Source organism: Pimephales promelas, chromosome 21, assembly GCF_988280905.1.
Source record: "Pimephales promelas chromosome 21, fPimPro1.hap1.1, whole genome shotgun sequence".
Taxonomy (NCBI): Eukaryota; Metazoa; Chordata; class Actinopteri; order Cypriniformes; family Leuciscidae; genus Pimephales; species Pimephales promelas.
This window is the reverse complement of record NC_142789.1, coordinates 19,809,117-19,837,045: the sequence shown is the minus strand read 5'-3', so window position 1 is coordinate 19,837,045 and position 27,929 is coordinate 19,809,117. Positions and strand designations below refer to the sequence as shown.

Below are 27,929 nucleotides of genomic sequence, written 5' to 3'. Positions count from 1 at the left end.
TAAAATGTGTAAATTAATGTCAAGTACTGAGTGCCACTACGGTTTTAGCTGTACTAAAAAAAATGTTAATTAAAACTTTATAATTTTTTAAATAAATGTTGTGGCCTACGATGAACTCTTTTTTTTTTCTGAGTTAACTTAAAAAACAAAAAACAAAAAACAAAAACAATGCCAGATGCCACTGCTCTGGGTGTGTGTGTCGGGTCAGTGTGTGTTTTTCACTACTCACTGCACCTAATGTGTGTGCACTAACTTCTGAGTAAGGGATACTTGGCCTTCATGTCATGATACTTTAGATTTGTTTTTGACAAAACAATGCTTTGTAATGGAATAAGTTATACAATCCATTTGCATGTTTATAACCAATTAAACATAATTATCCTAACGATAATGTACAGTTACAAAAATGTTTTGCATCCGGCAAATAACAACCGATATACACAAAATTATCAATGACAATAAGGTTTGATTTGTTAACATGAACTAACAATGAACAATACTTCTACAGCATTTATTAATCTTCATGCTAATTTTTACATTTGGTAATACAACTGGATTTTTGTTGACATTAGTTAATGCACTATGAACTAACATGAACAATATTTCTACTGACACTAACAAATAAATAAATGCTTTACATATATTGCTCATTGCCAGTTCACTCTAACTAATGTTAACAAATAAGACCTTATTGTTAAGTTTTAGCAATATATCTTTAAGAGTGAATATATATAATTTGAAGTTGTTTTTTTTTACGGTAAAAAAATAAAATACTGTCATACAGATGTCTAAATCTTCAAAAACTTTTCGAACTAAATACACTTAAAATTAGACCATAACAGGCCTTTTATTTTGAATTTTTTCTCATACTCAAGTGGAGACAGTGTTGCTAATAAGACTGTAAGATCACCATTGTAACACCACATAATTCTTCATGCTCACCCAACAGTGTGTAGCCATAAAGACCATGCTCATGAGACCACGTAATGACAAACGACGTGGAATATTTTAATAAGGCCGCCAACAGTTCCAACTTTTTTCAAAGATTAATTAATCATCTGCCAGAAGTCGTTTTCCTTCCTCTACAGAAAGATTTTGTAACCATTGTGATTTAGTAAAGTGAGAAGGTACAAATGGACAATTGATACTTTGAAATTGTTCCTATACCGTCACCAGTCACTTTGCAAAAAATTAATTCATCATACCAGACATGTCTATCAAAGCACAGTAGTGTTTTGACATTCGATTCAAATGCACCCACACAGTCACGTCTGGTACGCTAAGAAGCTGCTCCTCAGGCCCTTCTCTTATAACATCCACAGGAATCAATCCTAGTCCATTCCTTCCCTTAATAAAACACAGGGAGAGGCACGAAAACCTTTTGTGAATCAAGAGCGTCGTCCGAAAGGCATTCTGAGGCCACTCAAATGTTCAAGTTTGAAGAAAAGATGACTGAGTGGTAAAGACGGAAACAAAGGACAAGGAGCCGATGTTGGGTGGGGATGCAGGTCATATACCAATGGACTGCAAGGCTCTTCTCTCCACTTCATTCAAGTGGCTTGAAAACATGCTATAGCAAGGCTGCTGAGCAAACTGGGTTAGGAAATCCGTCAGATAAGCCTGTGGAGAGAGAAACACTAGAATCATTTAACAGCATATTAATAAGAGATATAGGTCTACACTGTGTTACAGAAATACTGTGTTTTGAATCACAAAATGACTCACCTGAAGGTCAATTTGATATATGGGATCCTTCAGAGCATCTGGATCTTCATCATCATCGTCCTCATAATAATCATCGTCTATGGGGAAATAACAATAACTGTTATTCAATGGCTTATTTGTAGAATATAGAAAGCATTGTGCACTTCACTGGTTTGTCTGGTTTGTTTGTTTTTTACTAACAAAGCGGAGCATGTACAGAACGGGAAATGTCTGTCCAACACAGATTATTATTGTTAACTAAAATTGAAACTATTGAAAACATTTTTGTTAATTGAAATAAAAACAATGTTTGATGAAAAGATTACATTAAACAAAACAAAAAAAAAATATGACTAACTGGAAATTTATAAAAAACTAAAAATGAAACAAATACATTAACCTAAATGCAATTCAAGTCACTTTGGATGAAGCCAAACACATACATGTAATATTAGAATGGAAAAATGCTAATTTAAGCCCACGTTGGCCAAATTAATTTTTACCGTATTTGTTGGAGGCAATGAGATCAGACAGAAGCTGTCCTGCTAGTCCTTCATCTTCCTCTTCATCATCATCCTCTTCCTCCGCCAGATCATCCCACATTCCACCAGAGTCTGGAAAGCAAGAGTTACAAAACTTAAGATGCCCACCACAATTCAACTTCATAAATTAATACTAATACTAGGGGTAAATATTTAAACCAACCACATAAATACCTTGGCTCCAATCTGCTGGATTTGCTCTATTTGCATTAGCCTCCACCACAGAAGACAGTTCATTGATGATGAGTTTAAAGATCTTTACCAGCAAAGGAATGTTGGTCCAGCGCTGTGGGTCTGAGAGGAACAGATCAGTCAGATATCTGAGGTAATAACAATTATTAATCATTAATTTGGCAGTTTAAGAGGTCATCTACTTACTCTTGGCCGATTTAGAACGTGTACAAATTCCCTCGTCTGGATTAAAAATTTCATCTCCTTTGACGACTATATCTTGGAGGCGCTTGTCATTTGTATTGAGACCGTGCTGGAGGAGTTTACACAAGGCGACAGCACTGTGGTGGACAGAGTGATTACAGTGTTATTTCAATACAAGCTGTACAATTCCTTTAAACACGCTGGAGACTAGATTGGAAACCCTCACCTGACTTTGCCTTCATACTGGCCATAGAACAGATGTTGGCGACTCATCCACTCAGCCATGACAAACTCTAGGGCAGGTTTCCCTGTGGGACCTGGAAGACTGCATAGGAATTCCAGAAGGGGCTCCAACTGGATATGGACCAGGTGCGCGAAAACCATGATCAGGGACTGAAAGAGGACATATTTCAGACTTCATTTGTGCAGCCAGCTTCAGAATTATCTGTCATGCAAGAAAATTAATGTTCAATATGCAAAAACAAGCAGAAATATATTACTTGCTGAAAAGTAAAATTGCACTTTATTAAGTGGGTACTACTTCTGTACCAACATCATGCCACACCTGCATTCGGGTTCAGCAGTATCCCAGTACCATGGTACCAAAAATGTAATGTACTGTATTAATTTGGTTCCTTTCCTTTCAAGGAACTGAATGTTTAACATGCTATCTACAAATGAAGGGTATGATTTATCCATTTTTGTTTCATGCTGATTAATTTATGAATATTCAGGCCATTTAGCAAGTGGTTATGACCAATTAATTGAAAAGAACTGAAACAATAGAACACTTTGCTGAATTAATCATTTATGGCTTAATAGCTGATGACTTTTATTTTTATTTCCATGATTTTACATTTCATTACTTTTTCAGTTCTGGAAAACACAATTTTAAAATTCCTGGTTATTTCTAGGTATTCCATGACGATGAAAACTGTTTATTTCTTTCTATTACAGAGTTATTCCAAACTTGACCACAATGACCTCCAAATATGATGGGCGCCTTATTTCAAAAATGCAATAAGAAACAACAAAACACTTAATGAATGTCATAAATGATGTTAAAATGACTGTTAAGCATATTTATTGACATTTAAAGTCAACAAATTAAGGTTGACAGCCCTAATATTTAATGTTCTCTCAAATTTCCCCTGGACCCTGCTTGTGGCCCCCAGGCCCAAGTTTGAAAACACTAATGGTATCAGTTAAGTAGACACTGGGGTACTGCACCTGGGCCAAAATTCTGTTCACGATCCAACCGTACCTGCATCACACTGAGGGTCTCGGCCTGCTGCATCTTGCTGAGAATAGCACGCAGTATTTGGTCCAGCTGGTCAGCCAACTGTGTGCCAGCTCGGGCAATGAGAGTGGACACCAGACGACCTACAAAAGCAGCGGTGAACTCAGACGTGCGAGGGTCCAGGAGCTGACTGACAACCTGCATGACATACCACAGGCCACTGTGGCCTTGCTCATCTTGCCACTGGGCAATCTGCTCCAGCGCCACAGACACATAGGCCCTCAAGCATTCACCGCCATTCTGGGAAAATCAGCAACGATGCGAGTTAGATAACAACTGACATGAGGACTCCGAAAAGATACAACAGATTTTTGTTTTTAGGAAACTGATGCTACCTGCATTGTGGTGTTGTCATCTGTGCGGAGGGTGCACTGGGCCACCGCAGGAAATGCTTGGCACACAAGCATGTCTGACAGAGGGGGCTTAGTGTTACGAACAACTGTAGTTAGGATATCTATGGATGTCTGCAAGAACAGAAAAATATGTATTACTTACAGAAAACAGTTCATAAATGGAAGTAGAACAAAATGAGTTTATCTTACAGCACAAAGGCCAGATGGGATTTTATCAGGCGGTGCCTGCATAATGCTAGAGAGAGTAGGAATGAGGCGCATTTGCATGGGTCCTTGGCAGGCTTCAATCTGGGCAAGCTCCTTGAAGATGTCTTGCGCTAAAGATGCTACAACTGGATCTAACAGAAAGAGAAAAGAAAATCTAATCTACAAGGCAAATGATACTGGATGTTGACCAGAAAAAATTAAATAATTATAAAACGATCTTACCATTACTGTACTTAAGGAATATGGCAATAGTGAGCGGGCAGATCTTGTTCTCAGCACTCGTGGTGAAAGCCGGATCCACGGTGCAAACAATACAAAGGGTTTCCATGACTAAAGTGAGAACTTCAGAGCTGAACTGAGCCGCGAGCTGCACCAACCCTTCCAAGACACTGGGCAGGAACGGCTGCAGGACGTGGGTACTCTCCGACAGCTTGAGTTGATCACAATACCTGTGAAACATATATAAAGAGAGATCACGTAAAAAAATAAAAAATACATGACAGTTCAAAAGTTTAAGGTCTGTACGATTTTTTTTTTTATACATTTGAAGTCTCTTACACTCACCAAGGCTGCATTTATTTGATCAAAAATACAGTATAAATAGTAATATAGTGAAAAACTGTTTAATAAGTTTAAAAATAGAATTTATTCCTGAATTTTCAGCAGTCCATTACTCTAGTCTTTAGTGTCACATGATCCTTCAGAAATCAGTTGTACTGATTAATATTTGTGTGGAAACCATGATCATTTCTCAGAATTGTTTGATGAGTTGAAAATTCAAAAGAACAGCATTTGAATTAGAAATCTTTAGTAACATTATAAAATGATCTTAATGTCACTTTGGATCAATTTACTGCATCCTGGTTAAATTAAAAAAAAAAGTATCAATTCACTACACATTAAATCTTTAAAAAACAAAAAACAAACAAAAAACCCCTCCAAATTTGTAACTGTAGTGTAAATGACAAAAAGACTGGAGAATTATTGAATATTCATGTTTCCACATTAACAATTATTTGAAATAATTAAATTGAATATTCAGTTTAAACCACACACACAAATACATATTATTTACATGTATAAATACACACACACACACATACATACATGTACATACATCTTCAATTCTTCATCATCAAGACATTTTCAGGTTTTAATCCCTAAAATGCTCAGTGTGTAGAACCGATTAAGCTTCCTGCTTAGAAGCAACCCTTTATTAGCTCCTAAATAATAATAATAATAATAAAAAAATCCTTTATCTTTGTGGTTCTTTTGCCATGGTAAGCATTCAACCATTCTCTGTTCTAAAAAAAATTAAATAAAATGGAACGGCATACAGATTTATTTATTAAACCATACACATGAGAAACTGGAAATAAAAGTCTTACCCCCAGATAGCTCTCACAGCGGAGATCCGAACAGAGGGTGGCTGGGTCTCATGCAAACCACTCACAGTGGCCTGTAGGAATTGCTGAATGAGCTCTGGGGACATCGCTGCAGTGAAGCGACTGGCTGCCCATAAGGCCCGACCCAACAGGAATGGCGAGGCTGCTGGGAATTGAATGACATGCGGATCAGATCCTGCCATTAAACTCATGCCATTTACCAGCATGGTAAACCTGGGTTACCTGGTAAATTGAGGTCAGCGAGGATGACATTGGCAAGGAATCCATGCATGTCAAACTGCACACGACCGTTCTTTACATTCTCTGTGATGATGGTCTTGACCGAACCCAAGGACAGCATGCAAGCCTCATGCACCTTCCACCTACATATCCACGGAGAGATATTGATGTAAAGCACCCCACTGAAAGACAAAGCTTGGTTGTGACAGAAGATGTGTTTTCACTCTTTACCAGTGTTCACTGCCAGCGTTCTTGGCTTGCTCTGCCTCTTGGAGATGCCGCGTTGCAGCCGCCGCTAAAGCAGCAGCGCTCTCATTCTGAAACTCGGCAGCCACAGCCTGATGGACGAGAGGATACATTAGATATAAAAGAGAGAAAAATAATCAAACACCCACAAAGAAAATCTCTGTGCTCTCACCAGCAACAGATCCTGTGCTGATATCCGGACCGAATAAGAGAACGTATCATCATCCTCATCCTCAACAAACTGCTGCGGATTGGCAGTCCATACCTTGATCTGGGAGACAAATGAGAACGTTTAGATTATAACTATAAAGACTTGAGACACACACACACACACTCACACCATCCACAAACCTGATCCTCCGTGATCTGCATGTAGAGGATGATGTAATATATAAGCTCTGGTAGAGCTTTCTTCACTGTGCTCTTGAACTTCTTGTTTTCCAACAGTGTGTGGACAAACTCAAAGATGCTGAAGACGAGGTTCTCAAAGCCAAGGACCTCACCTGTGACATTGAATTAACAGAGCTCAGTGCTTACTAAAGAAATCTAAATAACAATGACGATTAATTACAGAAATCTAGTGCCACATACCATCAGAGTCAACTGGATCATCCACTTCTTCTGTGTAGTTGACCTCAGTTCTCACATAAGTACATAATTGGTTAAGAAAAGTGCTTGAATGTGTTATTGAAATGACTGTAGCATTGATAAAAACAGCAGATGTGTCTCAGATATTAATGGCAATAGGTTAAAGAAGTGGTAAAAGCCGTCAATGACTGGATATAAGGAGGCGCTCTCTGTCAACGTGTTCCACACAATAGGAAGAATCTGTTGCATGGAGGACACCATAGGTTTGGGGAAGTTCTTCACGAGGGCCGTCACTGCCTATGAAGACATAACAATATATAATTACAATTACATCATGAGGGGGGAAAGTGTTTGTCCGCATGATGGGACAGCTAGTCACCTTAAGGACTTCCATTTTCAGGCCACTATCTGAAGTGGGTCCGTCTGGGATCTGCAGAGCCTGTATAAAGGCCTCTGTGAACTGCTGAACCACTGGGAAGATCAGAGTATTGGCAGCACCCTAGAATCAAAAACAAATGTTTCAAAATGTCAGAGAACTATTCAATATGTTTAACACTTGTTAATCAGCTGAACTTCTATTTTAATAAAATGTCATTTATTCCTGTGATGCAAAGCTGAATTTTCAGTATCATTACTCCAATCTTCAGTGTCACATGATATTCTAATATGCTGATTTGGTGCTCAAGAAACATTTCTTACTATCATGGTTAAAAACCACTGTGCTTCTTGATAGTTTTTGTGGAAACTGATACCCCCCCCCCCCCGTCTTTGATGAATTAGGTTCAGAAGAACTTTAGGCATTTATTTGAAATAAAAAATGTTTGTACCATTATAAATGCCTTTAATGGATTCTTACTGAAAAAAGGAAAAAATTATAATAACAAAAAATCTTACTGATCCCAAACTTTTGAATATGTATAAATTAACATTAACCAAGATTAATAAATGCTATAAAAGTATTGTTCTAACTTAGTGGATTGATAGCACCTGCATTACCCAAGTTATTAAACTGAACTTAATTGTAAAGCGATACCTGTTTGTCTATGAGCTTACCTTTGCTACTTCATCAATCGCACAGATGAGATTGGCGCAAGTGGTAAAGATCTCAACTGATCTGGATCGTGTGCGAATACTGTAAACCTGCAACAGCAAGTACAGAACACAAGCGTTTACACACGACTGTCTCAAAAGCATGGACTGTACCATGTTTTTAAGCCGAGTATAATACCTCTGCCATGGTAAAAATCTTGTACATTTGAGGCAAAATGACAGGTGCAACATCAGGCATCTGCACATCCGTCACCTCTCGTGTAAATTCTAAGAAACACATAATACGTTGCTTAAAAAAACATTGTCACTTGCTGTGACTGTAAGAAAGAGCCATAGATGCTTGGAGTCATTACCAGTGAGGACCCTCATGGCACCGTGTACAGCGTTAACATCCCCACTGGCCAGCATGTCCATGAGGAGCTTAAAGAGCCCGGGCCAAGCTTCAGGCCAGTCCCAATGTGCAATAGCCGACACGGCGTAGGCCACGCTGGAGCGCACCTTACTGATGGCCTCCCGCAAACCACCTGGAAGCAGCTCACGGATCGCAGCTTTGGCCTTTGAAAAGAAAAGGAAATGGGAAGCAAATTAACATACTGCAACATCTCCAACACTCTAAAACAACCAGACATAAATACGCGTCTCTAACCCATTCTGTCGTCTCTGGGGGTCTATATTTCTCTGACTGGGCGCACCAATGGGTCTCAACATACTGCTTCAGAATGACAGAGGCCAACTACAACAGATACATAGAACAAAAATTAAGCAAATGTAACCATAACAATCAAATGCTTTGTGCTGAAAATATCTAAATGTCAACTAAGTCTTACTTGGCGTATAGCAAGTGCTCCATGTGGGTCGACAGTGAGCTCTGCAAGGTGAACTCCAAACTCTACAAAACAGGTGCAAAAATATTATGTCATTTTTCACAGGGAGCCAAAAACAACCAGATGCACATCAAAACTCAAATCAAATACAAGTGCAGTTCTCAAGTACAAAGAACCAACAATAATTTAGCAAGCTGGGCAAAAAAATGCATTAGAACTAGAAGCGAAGTGTGTACAATCAAAGACACATGTCTAATGTACGCTTCATTCACAGCAACACAGCACTTTCATATCTTTTATCATCCATGGATTTAACTCAATGAGAGGCTGGTGGCTAAGAGACAATGTTACTGCTGACACCCAACACACAGCAGCAGTCTGAGAGAGGCCACAGCCAGTGACTGGTTTTCAAGGGCAAACTTTATGTGGGAAGATTTTTTTTTTTTTACACTGCAGTTCAAAAAGTTGGGAATCAATTCATTTTTTTTTAATGAGACAAATATTTGTATTGAGCAAGGATTCATTAGATCAATCAAAAGCGACATGAAAAAATGTTTATAATGTTACAAGAGATTTATATTTCAAATAAATACTGTTCTTTAGAACATTCTAATTATCAGAGAATCCCTAAAAAGCATCACGGTTTCCACAAAAATATTAAACTGCACAACTGTTTTCAAAATTGATAAGAAATGTTTCTTGAGCACCAAATCGGCATGTTAGAATGATTTCTGTAGGGTCATGTGACACTGAAGACAGGAGTAATGATCCTGAAAATTCAGCTTTGCCTGACAGGAATTAATTATATCATAAACATTTAATTATAATAAACAATATTTTTCCGCTGTATTTTAAATGTAGCCTTTGTGAGCAAAAGTTTCCTTTTTAAAACCATTACTGACCTCAAACGTTTAAACTGCAGTGCACTTCTGAATTATTGTATTGGAAAAAAATCTCAATATGAATAATTATGGGTATGACTGTAAAACAATTATAAAATCCAATCAAAATCAAGTAGCTAGTATGCAGAAAATAACATAACTATACAATGAGGGAGATACAACCTCACCAATATTCAGATTAATGGTCAATTATATAATTGACCACTAATCGGAATATCGTGAGGATTTGATAGCACAAGTCTATTTGATGTGATTTATACATCTGGAAGACGTATTTTTAAGAGTGTCTATAGGACGTTTCCGATCAGATGTCAAATAGACGTTTAGAAGATGTCAGCTTAACATGCATTTTAAATTATTACATCTTATAAACGTCTATTTGACATCTGACAGGAAACGTCCTATAGATGTATTGCAGATGAGCAAACACTCTTATACGTCTTCCAGATGTAAAAATCACATCAAATAGACTTACCTATACTATCTTACCAGGGTTTCAAGCATTACTACTTAAACTGATACATTTTATTGGTCAATGCAACAGACTCAAGTCCAGCCAGCAAAAAGACAGTTTTTGACTGTTTAACTAAACAGGAGTGATGTAACCTGATGATAGGGGTTATTCCGAATTAATTGTAATGTAGACACAAGAAGAAAGCAAACCTCAAGTGACCATAGGATGAGGAAGTGATGCATTTCATTCAGAAGGAAAGAAATAAGACTATGAAATAAAGTAGGACGTAATAATAATAATAATAAAAAAACGTATCACTAAGAAACTTAAACTACTAGTTCAACCACAAACTATAATTTATTTTACTGGGGAGCTTTTTATTCTCCCGCCTAACTCAAACAACAATCACTTCTACTGTACGAAAAAAGTATGCAATTAAAATTAATGGTCAGTCTCAAACACCCACAGAAACAGGTTTGGAACAACATGAACTTGAGTACATGACGGAATGTTGATTTCTTAGGACTGAGCCTACAATCTTAAGCGAAATTATCACAAACATGACGCGTATTTACCAACACGAAATTACCGTCATGTGAGTTTAAAAGTGAAACTGACTAAATATGGACGGACAGAACCGAACCACACACATGTAACTAATCTTTTCACGTCTCCAAGAGCATCAACTATAAATGCGGGAACATGTTGGCTGCACATGCTTTTGCCTCCTCAATTCAATCCAATTCAACATATTAGCGAATTCATCGCGCGTAACGTTACATGAATGATAAACACGTTCGAGAAGCATCATACAATTAGAAAACGTTCATTTAAAATTAAAAGGCATGTGTTCAGGAATGCCCGTGAGTGAAAATCTGCACTTCACATGGTGTCATGCATGTTGTTGGCAGCATCTCACGTCAGTTCTTACCCTCCGTCACTTCCAACACTTTAATACGCTCCTCAGCAGCAGCACGCACTTCTTGCACCGGCGACAGAATGGCGTTCAGGGCGTCTATAAGAGTGTCCTTCAGTCCTTTATCCACCTGGTCGAGAGTCGAAACCGGGCCGGGACCCGATGCGCTCATACCCGCCATATTTTTGCCAGTTTTGCTGAGGCTCACGGAGAGATGACCGGGGACCCGACGGAAGGATGCACACACAGCGCGCCAATGAACGTTTGGGGAGGGACTATGAACGACGAAATGTTGCCATTCGCGAATCATTGGCGCCATCACGATCATAATGGCTCCATCCATAGGAATGGAGGTTGAACAACTACACTGAAAAGACTTTACTTTGTCGCCACCTGATGCTCAGTACGAAGTATCAACGTGTTTGATTTGTGTACACAAATAAGGACAAGAAAGGTTCATTATAACAGAAGTAAGTATTTATAGGTGAGAACAAACCATTTTATTCCACAACTGAATTAACATCGGAAAGATCTGTTTTGAGTTTTAAAGAAAGCCACATTATACATCACAAAGTATATTTCACACAGTTTTTTTCTTCAGCCTGCTACATCTCTTTTGTCTGACAACCTACATTAGGATTCTGTACAACACTTCTAATGCATCAAGCAACAGATCAGAGCAGATCTCAAGCTACTAAAAATCAGGGTAACCAGCCAACTTATTGCTGGGATAAATAAATAATATTTTATATTATTAGACACATGTACCAAAACAGAGGGTTCCAAAAATAATTTTAGACCATTTTGTTTAGTCCAATTAATATTATTTGGTGTAAATAGCCCAGATTGATAATTTCATGTTAGAAATTCTCTAAAGGTGACTGGGGAAAGAAAAAGAAAAAAAAAACCCCAAACAATAAATATGAACAAATACATTTGGGGAAGCTGAAGTTCCCCATCGTTTTGCATTTATGGGATGGAAACCCCTGAGGTACATCTATGCATCACGTTCTCTAGAGAAGAAGAAAAAAATAAATGTTATAGAAGGAAATCTTCAAAAATACAAAACAAAAAGCGGATAATCATACAGATTTTTGTTAACAGTCCTATCAAGAAGGCAGTAGCACCAAGGGAGCACTGGGGAAGCGGGAATCAGTAAGAGGATGATCTCTGGTGCATTCTTGGTGCTGTAACTTATGTGCAAAACGGGGAGCCTTTTGACTATCCTTTGAAAAAACATGATTTTGGTCCTCATTCTGTCAAATCGTTTATTGCGCAGCTGACGCAGATGTAGTCCTCATTCTCAGCCTGCTCAGCAGACACTCCCACACAAATCTGGTGGAACCACTGGTTACAGCTGCCGTCACACTGGACCCAGTTTACCTATGAGAAAGACCCGGGAAAAAAAAAAGCATTAAATATTCATGCAGGCAAGAAAATAAAAAAAATATAACCCAAATATATTAACAAGAATAATGCACTGGATTAGAAAACAAAACCAAGCACTTTAACTATGCTAGAGCTAACCTCGTTTCCTTCTGGTTGTTGGCATCGCTTTGCCGAGCACACAGACCAATCCTCCTCAGAGTCGTCTGAATATGATGGGTCAGAAAGGGAGTTGGCAGGGGAGGTGGTTCGCTTCTCCTCTCTTCTCCTTTCTTTGTTCATTTTGGGCTTCTTTTTCTTGGGCTTTTTTATCTTGTCTCTGTGCTGACCTTCCACGTTCTCTTTCTCTAGACGCCGTTTGCTGTTCTTCTCAACCTTCTCGGATTCCTTCTTGATCTCTGGAACCACATCCTTGATGGAAACAATTCAAATAAAAATCAGTCAAAAGATCAGTTCTGAAACCTAGTGAGCTTTCTCACAAGACAGCATTCCACTCTACATTGGCAGCAGTTCACACGAACAGCACTCAAGAGACTCGATTTGTAATTGACTTATTGTATGATCTTTAGCATAGCAACACGCTAAGCAAATAAACATAGGACACATGTTGAAAAAAAAACATACTTGAATTACATGAAACTTTTTAGAAATACTTTTCAGTACTAAAAAACATTATTTATTTATCATTTAATTAGCATTTTTGGACTATTCACACTGAACCCATTGTCAATGTTGATGAAAAGCTAACAATTCAATAAATTATATATATATATATATTTATATTAATACATAGTTTTAAAATACGTTTAACAGAAGTCAGCAATAACAGACTAATAATATGGCAAAACTTTTACTTTTGTAACCATGTAAATTTCCAATGTTTAACTTAATTATGGCTTGGTATCTAATAAATCTAACAAAATTGGGGCATACCAAGTCAGTTGTGACACCTTGTTACTGGCTTGATATACCAAAACATGATTTTTTATTTCTTTAATAGAAAAAATATTTTTGTTTACCTGCATGTCATATAACCATTAACCAACACCAGAGAACCATAAGCATTTAAATGTGTTGTTCATTAAAAAATTAACTTCAAGTAAATAATATATAAGTCAAAGGGGTTGGGTTTGGGTATAAATCATAGGAATTTACAATGCTACGAAGCAAATGCTATTGAAGGATAGCATTTCTCCCACCTGTGCTTTGCCGTGCGGGGGGCTCCTATGAGGTGGACTTCTGTCTTGAGCAATGTGATACTGGTGATCATGTTCGCTGCTCTGCATGGAGTGCTGGGATGGTGAAAACCTGTAAAGCAGACTGCTATAAAGCTGTTGAAGCTCCGGTAACGTCACCTGCAGGAGAAGACCTTCTACCAACAGCTCCTCCAACTCAGCACTGAGTTCTGCAACACATGACAGAATCCCAAATGTTTACATCAAAACATTTACAACCACTCTGTAACTGTGCATTTAAAAACCTTAGGTGTGGTTGACTCACCATTGAGAGGAATGCAGGGCTGCAGCATGTAGAAAGAACCATTGTTCCCTTCCATTGCCTGAGATGATGCAATCCCAGAGAGATGTCTTGCCTGCATCATATAAATAAAATTAATCAAATTTAAAGTCAGCTGAAAATATGATTTTATGTTACAAACTAATTCTATTCAAACATATGCTCACTTTGCCATTCAGATGATGTGTAGGAAGAGAAACCTGCTGCACTTTGTGCTGCCAGCGCACCGTTCTCTCAATCACATACCGCAGGGCATCGCCCTCCGGAAGCCGAATCCGAATCCGCTGTAAGGAAGCGAGCAGTGGAAGCACCTTATCCAGAGGGGGCTTCTCAGAGCGCTTGCAGAGCGGGCATAACCACGGTAGGCCTGTCTGGATGTCCTTAAACCCCGGCACACAGCCGCTGTGGTAGGCGTCTCGGCAAAGTTCACACTGGAGCATGGGGCCTGCGGGGACGGTGTGACACAAGCATACTGTGGGGGCCAAACAGCTGGGCGAAGACTGGCACTTTGACTCATTTGAGATCCTCAACATAGACATGCTATCCAACTCTTTCTGATGTACGTCACTGAGAGTGGCCATCTGTTTGGAGAAGAATATGCAAGTCTGAGAAGATACCCAAAAGTCCAACACACATGTGAACAGTCAGGACTCAACAATAAGAATGGCTCTTTCTAGGTTTCTGCGGTGTTCTTTAGAATCAAAATTAAGACCTGCACAAATTAAATTAATACCATATGCCCATATAGAACAAAAATGTAATTAAACAGGCTGGAGCACACATTCAACTACAAAACCGGATATATAAATACATACCAATTAGAGGTTGATCAATTGCACTTTGCTGATATGATAATAATGAGTGTTTAAAAATAAAAAGATTGTGCTGATACTAGTAAAGTCTAAATGCTGAATGTGTTAAATAATGTTCCTAGTCTTTCAGCTTATATTGAAGCCAGATACAGTTTGTGTAATGAAAATGAAATTAATATCCAGAAAGAAAAATAATTATGCATAATGGAGGAATTGACCGTTCACAAAAGCCACACCCCCTAGTTATTGTTACTACGCCCGTCAAACAAACGGTCAAACATGACCAGCTCGACAGATTGCCATGACGGCAAGAGGTATACCTGTGTGTCAGTGACCTTTTTTGGAGCAATATCTTAGAGATATCCTCCAGATCGAAACACAAGGGGTTACAGTATGCAGTGGAGGGATATATTCAAAATATAAAAATAGCAATGAAGGAGACACGACCGGTCTCAAGCGAAATCTGAGAAACCCCATGACATGTACCTCAAATGCAACCAGCACACCCATGAAGATTTTATAAGCTGGTTCAATGGCTAATTGTTTGGAGTTAGAAATATATAACTCGTATTTAGTAATTTTGCTTCGGATACAGGAGTGCAATATATCAGGGGCAGAAAGACTTAACCATAACCTTCTTGTTTTGCATTCAGCCTAAAACTAATAGGTGACCTACCGCTGAAGCTGAATCTTTGCTTGTAGAAAGCGCTTTTTCCACGTCAAAAAGGGAATCCAGTTTTACTTCGACTTTCTTGCAGGGTAATGAGACATCCTTGGCTTTTTTAGATTTCGACTTCTGCATTCCAGTCTCACACCTTGGACACAGAACCTTAAAGACACAAACATACAAATTATTAACAAAACCACTTATTTTACTTAAATCGTATACTTATTCAGATCCAAAATAAGTATGGTTGCAAATAAGTAATCTACCTCAAGAAGAGAATAGGATGAGTTCCTCAACAGGAACGTTTTAGCTGCACTCTCCTTCCAGGTCTGTACCTCAGACACTAAGCTTTCCAGTCGAGAGAGTGGTTCCAACATTACCGGAATACCTCTGGCTCTCGACACTAGTTCAGATAGGGCAGCAAGACCAGGAATACGGCCTCCAGCCTGTAGCAATAAATGTTTAAACAGATGGAGCACTACTTACACAAGTTTCTATGGGAATAATTGAGCAGTACAGAAGCGTGTGAAACACACCTGAAGAGCATCTGCTTCCATTATCCACTCTCTGGCCCTGTTCACACAGTCTTTGAGCTGAAGACAGCTGGGCAGGTATGCTGGGATGCTGTCAACTTCCTGTATAGCTGCCTCAAGAGTCTCAATGCTATGACGAGGCCTGAAAAAGAGCAAAAAACAAACGAGTCAACATTATTTTATAGGATCAAAAGATTTCATTTAGCAACAACCCAATAAATTGATAATATTGACAGTTAATTGGACAGTAAAGGTTTTTACAATTGTTACAAAAGATTTACAATTCAAATAAATGCTGTTATAATTTGAACTTTCTATTTAACAAAAATATTAAGCAGCTGATTTCCACATTGATAAGACATCAATCTTGGGCAGCAAATTAGCATATTAGAATGATTTTTGATGGATCAAGTGACACTGAAGACTAGAGTAATTGCTAGAAATTTTAAAATTAATTCAAATATTTTAAACTGAATGTTTTTACTGTATTTTGATCAAACAAACTTGTTCAAAAACATTCAAACCCCAAATTGTTGTGTTTGTATGCGTCACACTAGATTGATTCAAGTTAATCTGTCAAGAAACGGCTTAAAGTCATTATTTCCTATAAGAACTTCCTCAACCATGTGTTTTTTTTAAAAAACATGCATGTAAAAAAAAAAATTGCAAGCAAAATTGACAACAATTTGCAAATTATTTTGTTGTACAATGAATTTGGTCTTGCATACCAGGAGATCTAGCTTCTCAGATCTAAAAACTAAACGGGAAGTTGATCCAAAAGTGAAAATTCTGTCATGATTTTGTCATGAAAGCAAAAGGAATGCTTTGTTTTTTTAAACCCGAAAGATTTCGGTCCTTCGCTAAAACTCCATGACCTTTCAATGGAGGGACAGAAATCTCTCAGTCTCATGTGTTTGAAATAACATGAAGGAGATTAAATAATGACAGTTAAATTAGTTACATATTCTAGGTGAACTATCCCTTTAAATTGATGTAACATTTCACTTAAATGCAAACTAAGTTCACCTAGCAGTGAGCATGTTATGGGCCTTTTCTTCCCAGTGTTCACAGACAGTGAGCAGCTCCTGCAGGCGGGCCATGGTTCTTTCCACACAGGAGTGGGGTGCGAGGCCTACTCCCTGATCTATGAGCCTCCTCATGCAGTCTAGACTGAGGTCGGCCGGCTGATCGCTGGCTTCTTGAACAGCCTCCACCCAGCGTGCCTGCTCCAGCCTCTGCCTCAACACCGCCAGCTGAGGCAACTCCACATCCAAGCCCGCGCCTTCATCTAGGAGGCCTTGGAGGGCAGAGGAACCAGCCATGTCCTCTGCAAGGAGATCCAAGCTCTGCTGCTGGAACTGTTCAACACGGTTCAAAAGAGCCTGAGATGGAGGGGAAAAAAAAGTAAGATCAACACATCTGGGAACAAGGAAAATTACACTTAGCATGTTGTGTGGTTGGTTACCTTTAAGAAAGGGGCCTGTCGGATGGTACAAGGAAGGTCATACAATTGATTGACAAATGATTTCAGTTCCTCCACAGTGAGCTGGTTTTGAGACTTCCCCCCACCGGAGCGATACCTATTAACGAAACAACATTTGATACAGAACTGCATCAATTTAAAATTACTTAAAATGCAAGAACTTCAGATAGTTTTACCAGATATCAGAGGAAGTAGTAAATGTACCTTGTCTGTCTCTTGCCATTGAGGAGTTGTTGAGCCATTGAGGTACACCTATCTGCATTCTGGATGACTTGACGCAGGTGACATAGCAGGTCAGTCTCAGGGTACATCTTCTTCTCTGCTTCTACTACCAAGGTACGAAGCTCCTCCAAATCTAATGAGAAAAAAAACCATTATTTTAGATGCACTAAAAAAACCCAAGAACATTTAAACCCCCAGAATCCCAGCATAACAGAACTGCAGTTTGTACAAGGCTAATGTACAGATAATACTTTAAATACCCAACTTGAAATTTATCACAACAACAGTTTTGGTGGGAAAAAAAAGTGATCTATTATAATGATATTACAAAATTACAGACACTTAAAATGTGCTTTAATATAAATATTTATTTATTTAGTTAAGTAAATGTTCTGATAGGTAAATTTATTTTCTATAACTTTTTTTCAAATACACTTGTGCACTAAATTGTGCGGTGAATTCAAAACTTTCCGTCAAACAAAAAAGAGAAATTATGCAACTCTAAGTGCCTGGTTTGGCAATTTTGCAATGTTTATTTTTTGTAAATATACCCCAATAGAAAATTTATTTTAAAAAAAATTACTTAACTAAAGTTTGTTAAAGGGTGAAAAAAACCCCCACTAAAAAACAAAACAAAAAAACATTATGAATAATGAATTATTGGGTTTCTAAGGTTTAAAGATGAACCCACTACAATAATAACTTACCACTTTTATCGTCTTGATCTGCTTTCAAAATCTTGTTGACTTTAGATGCCCAGTCTTCATAGGACTCGGCACGAGCCGTCAAAACCTGGAACAAAGGCTTCAGCTCGGCAAGTGTGTATTTATAGCTGCGTAAGGTAGACAAAAAGGTTAATATGCAGAATTAAAGCAAGGACTTTTTGCATATGAACCATCGTTCTGAGTTTTAAACCCAAAACATTTTTTAATGTCCTATGCTTTTGCAAACACGTACTTGAGCGTGTAGCTTCTAGCAGGGCAAGGGCAAAGTTCCTGGATATGGTGGAGACAGACCAGCTGGTCGGGGCTACAGGGACAGGTGATGGCGGACAGGTAACAGGTGGTCCGACACTTAGCACACTGCCTTTCCTCGTCTGGTAGTAGATCATAGTCAACCTGCTGGGAGTGCCACACGCCCTAAAGAAAAGCAAATACACAATGGGATCACTTAGTAATAGACAGACAATGAATGCAAACAAAGAGCAGAGGCAGAGCTACAGATTTAATTGCTAAAATGTGTGTATATATGTATATATATTTAATTTTACTGCTGTCAAACTATTAAAATATTTAATAGCGATTAATCGCACATTTTTATCTACTCTAAATATCTTGATTTCTTGTTTTTTTCACATATTAATGCTCTACTCAATATGGAAAACGGCTTGCTTTGTGCAAATGTTTAAAATTTATGCATTTATAATTTTGCAGTAAAAATGCATTAATGCCACCTCTGTGCTTCATTAAACAGTCTGTGTAAATACATACTTAATATGTTTTCTCTGCTGTGGAAAGAAGGATTTCGTTGATATGGATTTTTTTTTATTGGTAAAAGCCTTATTTTGTCTTATTTTTCCTAACTGAATTTACACACACACACACTCTCTTAATTGGGTCATGAAGTGCAAGTTAAAGCAGTTCAAATGGGCTCACTGCTTTTAAAATAGCCACCCACCCGCTTATAGGCTTTCTCACGGAGCATCTTCTCTTCCAGAATCATAGCGCACATGTCCTTCTGGACAGCAGTGGCCAGTTCCAACTCTAGACTGTCTGCCTTGGCGGCAATGTTACAGGTCATTTCATCGTGGGAGAAAACACAGTATCTGTTGAGTGATCGATAGTGCTCGACACACTTTCGACCAAGATGCATCTGAAACACAAGACCGAATTTTAGACCACTTTGATTAATATTTTCTATGGAATTATGCTTATCCAACAATGAATGCTGCTAGATACATTCTGATTTTAATTAAAGAAAGGTGTGGGGTTTAAGGGGCCATTTACACAACACCATTTTTAACTAAAAACTTTATGCATTTTAGATGTTCAAGGACAAATGTGCCCGTTTTAATACATCATTGTCGTGTAAACGTACCCTAAGTGACCTAAATAGAGAAGTTTTGCATGCCAAAAGATCAATAACATGCATTTACAAAATAGATAGGGTGAATTTTTATTTTATGCCAACATTAAGTGCCTTTTACCCAGTCTGCTGTGCAGAAGTTGACTGCCTCTGCAAAGTTGAAGCCCTGGTTGAATCCACTGTGATAGGCCCTTGGGAACGTAATTACAAACTCGCCGGCACACTGGTTTGTACGGTAAATCTACAGAGGGCAAAACCGTATGGTATTAACGGTCTTTGTATAGTCCACAACTCTCCATCTATGACTGTATGTGTGGCCACTCACTGGTACTCCATGATCCATGAGCACATTGGGGTTCATGATGGTGACCAGCTGGTGGAGCAGGTCTGGCTGAGACTCAAAGAGCTCAGGGGCCAGGCTCTTCATCACTTTCTCCAACTGCTCGGCAGCGTAGCCAGGAGCGCCATACCACGTCTTTGGCTCTCCCCTGCAGATCAAAACAAAAGAGCATGGTTTGTTTTCATCCTAGTAGGTGTTAATATGAAAGCAAAATTTCAAATAAAAAGGGGGTTTCTTTCAACGTGAAAAGTGCAAGTGGATTACCAGTGCAGATAGTTGATGGAATAGCTCCAGTGGTCCTCAATGTGCCAGCAGAAGGAGGAGAAGCACATGCCCACATAAAGCCATGGGAGCTTCATCCCACAGATGTCCGCTGTGACATGAGTCAGCACAGATGCATCCAACACTGGCATGTTGTTGAGGTTCCAGCCACTGCTCAGATAATCCTGAACAAAAAGATGATTTAATGAAACATGCATTTGTGATCTGAAGACTTTGATCAGTTCTTTCAGCATACAGATTGCAAGAACTTGGCATTTCAGGTTATTTTTGTACCTCCTCTTCTGGCGAGAGCTTAAATGTGCCGTTCTTAACAGGGAAGCCACTTCCGAAATCCTTTGAAGCAATATCAGCCCCATACTCAACAGTGACATCCTCCTCTATGGTGCTAACCAGCCGCCAGAACTCCTTCTCCACCAGCTCTGTGGGAACCATCTGTTAAACGATAAGGGCGATCACTTCATATTCCAATAGCACATGTTATGCAATCATATTTGTTTCTCAAATGTCATTTAACAGACATACGTGAACAGGCATGTTGAAGTAGTCAGATTTGAAAGAGTCAGCCATATCACCAAAGGTGCGGAGGGTGTAATCTCTGGAGGCCTGCTCAAAGCCAAATGCCACCTGTGGCTTACCACACTCCTATAGTGAGAACAGAAAAGCCAATGATTACAAGCATAATATAACTTAGCCTAAATGCAATCGACTAATCGACAAGTCCGTACAACTAAGCAAAATCACATGTACTAACAGACAGCAGGCAATGGGAACCGAGAGAGCAAACAAAAACAGTTAATTCGTTATGAATATAGCTTCCAAGAATATGACTGCATTTATGTAATCAAAGCTATCGTCAATATCATATTAGGTCACAAAATAATTATATGATAGACAAAGAAAACGATCATGATGGCATCAGTTTGCAGATGTAGACAGCTGGGAGTGGCTCACCTGAGCCAGGCACTTGGGGCACCTCCAGTCACCTTTAGGGACATCGTGGAGGGGTGGGATCAGACAGAAGGTGTGATAGCTGTCGTCACACCCATCACAAAGCAATAGTCTATCTTCATCACCTCCACCCCCACATACCAAGCATATGTACTGCTCCACCTGTAGGGAAAAAACCCAAACATTGACAAAAGAATGCAGTGCACACTTTCTTTTGTATGAATGGTCCTCTGACCACCTTACTCACCTTTGATTTTTCACCTTCAACTGGTTGCTCAATGGGCTCTTCTTTCACCTGCACTGGAATTTCTTTCACTAGAAGAGATGTAAAGTAAATAAGTTCGGAATTTCACATTGCAGTAAGATTAAAAGTACACAACCATTCAAAGGTATGGGTGTCAGTATGACTTTTTAAAATAAATCTCTCATGCTCAAGGCTGAATTTGTTTTAATTATTATCAAAATACAATAAAACAGTAATATCATGAAATATTATTACTATATAAAGTAACTTAAAATTCCTGTGATGGTAGAGCTGAATTTTCAGCAGTCATTACTTTGGTCTTCAGTGTCACATGATCTTTCAGAAATCCTTCTAATATGCAGATCGGTGCTCAAGAAACATTTCTTATCATCAATGTTGTCTTATCATCAATTATTTGTTTGTGTTTTTACTGGATGTTTGAATGAATACGAAGTTCAAAAGAACAGCATGTCCTGTCACTGCTCCCAAACTTTTGAACAGTACTCAATAAAAAAAAAAAAAACCACTGATTGCAATTTTCCAGTGACAAGTAACTGGCAAAACACCTGAAGAAGCATTCCACGACGAGAATCCATGAACTGCATTATTAGACTGTTTTCTAATGCTTCCCAATGTAGTAAAACCATTCTATACATACATACATACATACATACATACATACATACACACACACATATATATATATATATATATATATATAATGCATTTAACATTTAAAATAAAACTATAACATATAAAACTATGATAATATGATTACTTCATTTTGATACTTCATTTGAAACTACTATTATTGCCTTATTGTTATTAATGTATTTTAACTTAAGATATCTTAAAAGTAATCAAAACAAAAAAGTAATCTTAAAATACATTAATAACATCTGTATATCTGTATATGGATCTAAAGTCTATTGTTTGCTTAGGTCTGTTTTTATTACCACACCGAAATATTTGATTACTCGATTATTAAAATAATCGTTAGTGACAGTCCTACTTCAAAATATGATTTGTGATTTTATGAAAAAAGTGATTTTTGAGTGAAAAACTAGAAATAAAATATATGGATCTGTACCTGGTTCTGATTTTGCCACACAAGAGCCCATTCGCCGCCTCAAGTTGGGTTTGTTTTCACACACCTCGCCCGGTTCTGATTTAAAACAGCGACCCTATGAAGAGAAGCGAAAGGGCATTACTATCTAGTTTGGGGTCCAAGGTATGAATCAGAGATTTTTGTAAATGCCCTTTACCTCTGTCCGTTTAGCTCTGCGGGCAATAGTGCAGGTTTCAGCTGGTTGCACCGACTGACGCTGGGGCAAGTCGTGGGGTTTGTACTCCTTGTCTTTGGTGTCATTAGTCAGAGTTGGCTTCTGAGAGTTCTGTTGAAGAAAAATATTTAACGTTGGCGTCATGCCCGATGCACCGCTTCAAGTGACAAGGCCGTATATTCACAATAAATTAAACTGGGAAGAATGCAAATGTACTTCATTTATGACACACCACTATAAGTGTGCACATGTGGCTTCACTCTTATCTAATTAACCAGAGAGCCACATGACAGCAGGGTGGACATTATTAAAGCCAGTAACAGTGAGAGGCAAAGCAGATCACCCCTAGGGTATTAACCATAGGGTAAAAGCAGCAGGAGAGTGGGCCTAGAGCTCAGGGCTCATCGAATGAATTCACACCACTTTATGGGTGGGGGGAGGGGACCGAGGGTACAGCACATCAGAGAAAACGGTTAACCACTGAACACGCAGGAACACCAAAACACAGACGAACAGCCTGCCAGACACTACTTAAAAAGTAAAAACAAATGACACCCTATAAAAACATACACACAGGAACATAACCTCAAGTTTATGTTTGCTGCGCTTCATACAAAATAGGGCACTTATCAACAATGCTTAATAAACTGGGACACCCTTTCTATTCAGATAGTTGGGTTCCCTGCCAAAAAATGATCATGGACAATGGCTGTCATGTGTGCACCATAACAAAGAACATTCATCAGGAAAAGAGATGGAAACTTAATGATAAGGCTGAAAAGAGGAAAGTGGAAGTTATACAAGCGCTTTAGTGACCTCACCATAAGATTAGCTCCTGTCTGGAACAAATAGTATGGGTAGAGAATCCTCTCATAGTGAGAGCGGAGGTGAGAGCCAACGGCTTTGCCAGGAGCAAAACCCATCTTCAGTGCAATCTGGGTCCATCGCCGCTCTCTACAGACCACATCAAAGCCTCCCTCTTCTTTGACCAGCTAGATGGAGAAAGAGGTCACCAAAGACATGTTTACGTGCATCATTTTCTTTTTAAAAATGCCACAGAAGAAGACACATCAGCGTTTTCAACTCTAATACCCCATATTACCTATAAAGTGCTTAACCAATGTACTATGCTTTAACTGGAGATAACAAAACCTTAGTCCTACCTTGTAAAGGACATATAAATCCAGGGTTTTACGCTCAACATGAGGAATTTTCAGTGTGCATCCCTGCAGTTCCCAGAACTTTGCTATCTGGTCCAAGAAATTGAGCTTCACTCTGGTTTGGGCCTATGACACAAAAAAAATACAACAAAAATGGTGTCAGAAAATGATGGTCTCTCGTTCTTTTTTTAAGTAGCATTTAGTATGCAAAGGGGAAAGCATATTTTTTGCACTCAGTTGATATTTAAAAGAACATAATTTGTATTAAGAATTATTTAGGTACCCTCAAACCCTGAGCTTTTAAGTGTGACAGACCAAAAAGAGGTCATGGGTAGGTTTCTGTTTAATAAGGCCACATTATAATATCTGCAAATAAAACATTTGATCAAACAGGAGACAAATAAAGGTCTCACCTCCAACTCATTGAGCCTCTGAATGCGTGGTGTGAAATGCAGTCTGTCCACATCACAGGCAAATGGTGGCTGCCATCCCTGACATTAAGAAAAAAATGTGTTAAGCTTTTATGTATACCATTTGCCACACGAGTTAAAAATAAGATCATTCTTTCGGTTTATATCAGCATGTGGGGTTTTCATAATGCCATCTTTGTACTGAACAATAAAGGTTATAAATACTAATCTATCCATCCATCTATGTAAAATGGTTTAATACACAAATCAACATCAAGATGGTTTTCATTTCAAAAGGCCCTGATTCGTCTTGCTGCTCATCATAAAGGTATGGTATGATGCATTGCATACACAAAAAAATTATATACATAATTGAAGTTGTGAAAAAGTCCACTGGCAAGAATCTGGAACTATTAAATTTTATGTTTTATGCACTTCATCAGATATAAAACGATATTCGCAGTATAAAACACTAGGGTGGATATAGATTCCAGGGAGGCCGTTTTAGGGTGTTAACAGTTGTGAACAACAAGACAAAACACAGTAAATTTACATGGCCAAGACAATAAACAACTGTTTTATAAACGTTTTATAAACGTTTAAAACGCGACAAAAACCGAAACCACCTTCTCGCTTGCGTTGTTATTTACATCAGATTTCAGTTGCAATGGTCAAATGCAAATACACAACTCGCACAACATGGAGGACAACGGCAAAGAACAATTACGCCACCGCCAACTTCAGCAATTTTTTATTTTACAATTTTGTCTCTAGATAAAAAATACGCCTTAAATTATTTAATAAACGACAGTAATGTGTTAACAAACGAGCGGTTTTACATTATTTGTTAGCAAAAGTGGCCATTTTTAGACAAGACAGTTTCCGTAGCACTGGAAAAAATAGTAATACATAAACATAATTAACAAAAAACATGACACAGATACTTTAACACCGCCTTTCAACATCAGATAACCAAGCAAAATATTATATTTGAAAGCAAATGCTTTGAAGTTAAATGTAAAAAAAAAAATGAGGAAGTAACATTTTTTTATTATTAAATGCTACGTTACACCAACAGTACAGGTTTTTCACAAAAGGTTTCAAAATAAATGTAAAAAAAAGTTATATAATGCTTGTCCTAGGTTGCAAGTTCAACTATCGAGGATTGTTCTTGTTTGGGTGGATGCATTCTAACTAACATTGATTTTGGAATACAATAACAATCACTACATTCTGTCCCTCAACATTTTTCCATCAATCAAACATTTATTAAAAGTATCTCTAAAAAAACAGCCGTGATACTTTTAAGCCATAGTATGATAAAACTCTCTTGAAAGGAAAGCAAGTGATGTTATTGTGGTCGCTGTAGGAGTAAACCACACGCGAGCATTCACTCATAGCTAGTAGCTGCGCGTACACGCGCACACGCCGTTACGAACGTTCGCAATGGCAGGAGCCGCAATCCGCCATGTTGAAAAAGCCTGTCTTTAGAGAAAGTGTTTCGGGATCTGCAATCTACGAGTAAAAAAGACGACAGAGAGATAGCTTGCATTTGACAGTTCTGTTACATGTCGAAGAAACTTACCGGGGGCGGTCGGATCTTGCAGATGCCAGTGTTTTCTGCAATTGGACGTATTTTGTTGATGAACCCAAAAGGGTCGGCAAATTCCTCCCAACTGGGCTCAAAGACAGGGCACTCCGGTGGAGGAATAAACTCGTTGGGTCGTGAATGGGTCATTCTGGGGAACTTGATCCAAATGATGACATGTAGAAACTGCAATAAACTGTTTGAAGTTGAAGTAAATGTTTTAATTAGTCTCGAAAAGATGCCATATTAAAGAATGATTACACCTGAACTCCGACAATTAACATCCTCATCCACTTTGGGAAACGTACACACAGACGGAGTGCTGACGTAACAGTGCTTAGTCTTCTTCCGCTTCAAAAGTAGAGACGCTTGATTTCCTTTCTTTGTCCGACATTCTCACCAATGCAGATTTTTTTAAATAAGTTTTTTAAATTGTAAAATGAACGCTTAAATTCTCCAAATCGCATTAGAAGCGAAAAAGGTCATTGTTCATTATCGCACCATTTACGTAACGATCAATAGGCCTACTAACAAAGCTTTTGGATTAGTGATGGTCAACAAATTTCAACATAATTATATATATATATATATATATATATATATATATATATATATATAAAGTGAGTTAATTTAATTATAGCAAACACAACATGCAATTATATTTCAAATCTAGCACACGTAGTACCCGTCTATGACCGTAATTATTTTACACAGTAAATGTTTTTTTCTTAGCTTTATCTGCCCACGAAGGCTTAAGTAAACATATTAAGTAACAGATATGGTACTCTCATGGAACCTGTGATCAAAACAAAGCTTTTATATACAAATGTGAGGAATTCCTCGAAAACTTTTGTATATATATGTGTTTAACCGTCTCCCCTAAAGTGCTTTCAAAAGGAAGAAGTAGGTTCCCATTGAATTAGAGAAGTGACTTGGTGACTCGCGCGGATTGATACACCACAGCTTCATTTTCACCGGAACTACTTCTTTAAATGGACTCTTTCAAGTTACCCACTCGGAAGTAACAGATGTTGTTCAGGGACGATGAATTTAGTCACTTTCCACCCGATTGCCATCTAAAATCACGATTAACCTTTGGCATGGGGTGACATCGTACAGATAGCACACCAAAAACCGTTTGAATAAAGAATCCGTGAGCATTTGCACCGTCTCGTGACCCGATTTCGGAATGCATGATCCTTCAGCGGGAATTAAGATATTGTGCCAAGACAGAAAGCATCTCACCGTACTGGCGTTGCGATTGACTTTTGTCTTTACATATCTCTGTGCAGAGGGTCCATCAACATCCAACGTAGTATTCCATGCAAGCAATTTCTTTGAGCACGTACCGCACGTCAACTCGGAAGCTGTCGCCCCCTATGAAACGCAGGACAACGATCCCCGGTTCTCTTATCCGCCTATCGCAGGAAACCGCAGTTATTCCACCGAGGCAGAATGACCGAGGTGTGGCAGTTATAACCTGACAATATCTACATTTTTTATAGTCTTAAAAACACAACAAATCGATGTTTACTGCATTGTTTCCCCCTAAATCACGAGTTTAAATCATAAATGTTCTTTATTTTGACTCACAGCAGCACATTCAGTCAGAGTGATACATACTTCTTGGTAATTCTTTCAAAACAAGACTACGTCTACAACAGAAATATTTACCCTATATGTGTGTACACACGTACCCTATATTATGTACACACGTGCTAAATATACTAAATATTTACTGTACTAAATATTTCTGTTGTAGATGTAGTATTTGTATGTATATGTGTGTATACATACATATATATATATATATATATATATATATATATATATATACACACACACACAAATCACACACACATATAGGGTAAATTTCTGTTGCAGA

At 38.3% G+C, this 27,929-nt stretch overlaps 2 protein-coding genes across 4 annotated transcripts; both read right to left on the bottom strand.

Annotated features, from left to right (window-relative positions):
• Nucleotides 1–822: 822 nt before the first annotated feature.
• On the bottom strand, nucleotides 823–11,344 carry ipo9 (importin 9). 2 transcript variants are annotated; one of them, XM_039673986.2, is made up of 24 exons: nucleotides 11,102–11,344; nucleotides 8,818–8,879; nucleotides 8,637–8,723; nucleotides 8,344–8,545; nucleotides 8,169–8,257; nucleotides 7,994–8,080; nucleotides 7,320–7,439; nucleotides 7,137–7,237; nucleotides 6,944–7,002; nucleotides 6,704–6,855; nucleotides 6,525–6,623; nucleotides 6,338–6,444; nucleotides 6,110–6,249; nucleotides 5,870–6,029; nucleotides 4,704–4,930; nucleotides 4,464–4,612; nucleotides 4,257–4,385; nucleotides 3,886–4,161; nucleotides 2,848–3,014; nucleotides 2,625–2,758; nucleotides 2,421–2,540; nucleotides 2,208–2,318; nucleotides 1,726–1,802; nucleotides 823–1,620 (listed from the first exon to the last, which is right to left on the bottom strand). In XM_039673986.2, exons 1-24 carry the CDS (start codon nucleotides 11,265–11,267, stop codon nucleotides 1,510–1,512), a joined length of 3,132 nt encoding a protein of 1,043 aa, XP_039529920.1. In that variant the 5' UTR covers nucleotides 11,268–11,344; the 3' UTR covers nucleotides 823–1,509. The 2 variants fall into 2 exon arrangements, with proteins under 2 accessions (XP_039529920.1, XP_039529919.1); XM_039673985.2 differs by having other exon boundaries at nucleotides 5,870–6,032; nucleotides 11,102–11,343.
• Nucleotides 11,345–11,557: 213 nt separating this feature from the next.
• On the bottom strand, nucleotides 11,558–27,447 carry kdm5ba (lysine demethylase 5Ba). Of its 2 annotated transcripts, XM_089125141.1 has the most exons (28): nucleotides 27,290–27,447; nucleotides 26,042–26,240; nucleotides 24,460–24,537; nucleotides 24,050–24,172; nucleotides 23,708–23,878; nucleotides 22,869–22,997; nucleotides 22,694–22,787; nucleotides 21,607–21,674; nucleotides 21,363–21,521; nucleotides 20,934–21,053; nucleotides 20,685–20,843; nucleotides 20,394–20,575; nucleotides 20,115–20,277; nucleotides 19,911–20,030; nucleotides 19,382–19,576; nucleotides 18,662–18,843; nucleotides 18,412–18,536; nucleotides 17,687–17,837; nucleotides 17,465–17,579; nucleotides 17,026–17,381; nucleotides 16,003–16,141; nucleotides 15,733–15,912; nucleotides 15,476–15,628; nucleotides 14,155–14,568; nucleotides 13,973–14,063; nucleotides 13,672–13,877; nucleotides 12,614–12,883; nucleotides 11,558–12,469 (listed from the first exon to the last, which is right to left on the bottom strand). In XM_089125141.1, exons 2-28 carry the CDS (start codon nucleotides 26,192–26,194, stop codon nucleotides 12,338–12,340), a joined length of 4,428 nt encoding a protein of 1,475 aa, XP_088981267.1. In that variant the 5' UTR covers nucleotides 26,195–26,240; nucleotides 27,290–27,447; the 3' UTR covers nucleotides 11,558–12,337. The 2 variants fall into 2 exon arrangements, with proteins under 2 accessions (XP_088981267.1, XP_039529911.2); XM_039673977.2 differs by lacking the exon at nucleotides 27,290–27,447 and having other exon boundaries at nucleotides 26,042–26,346.
• Between the last annotated feature and the right edge of the window lie 482 nt (nucleotides 27,448–27,929).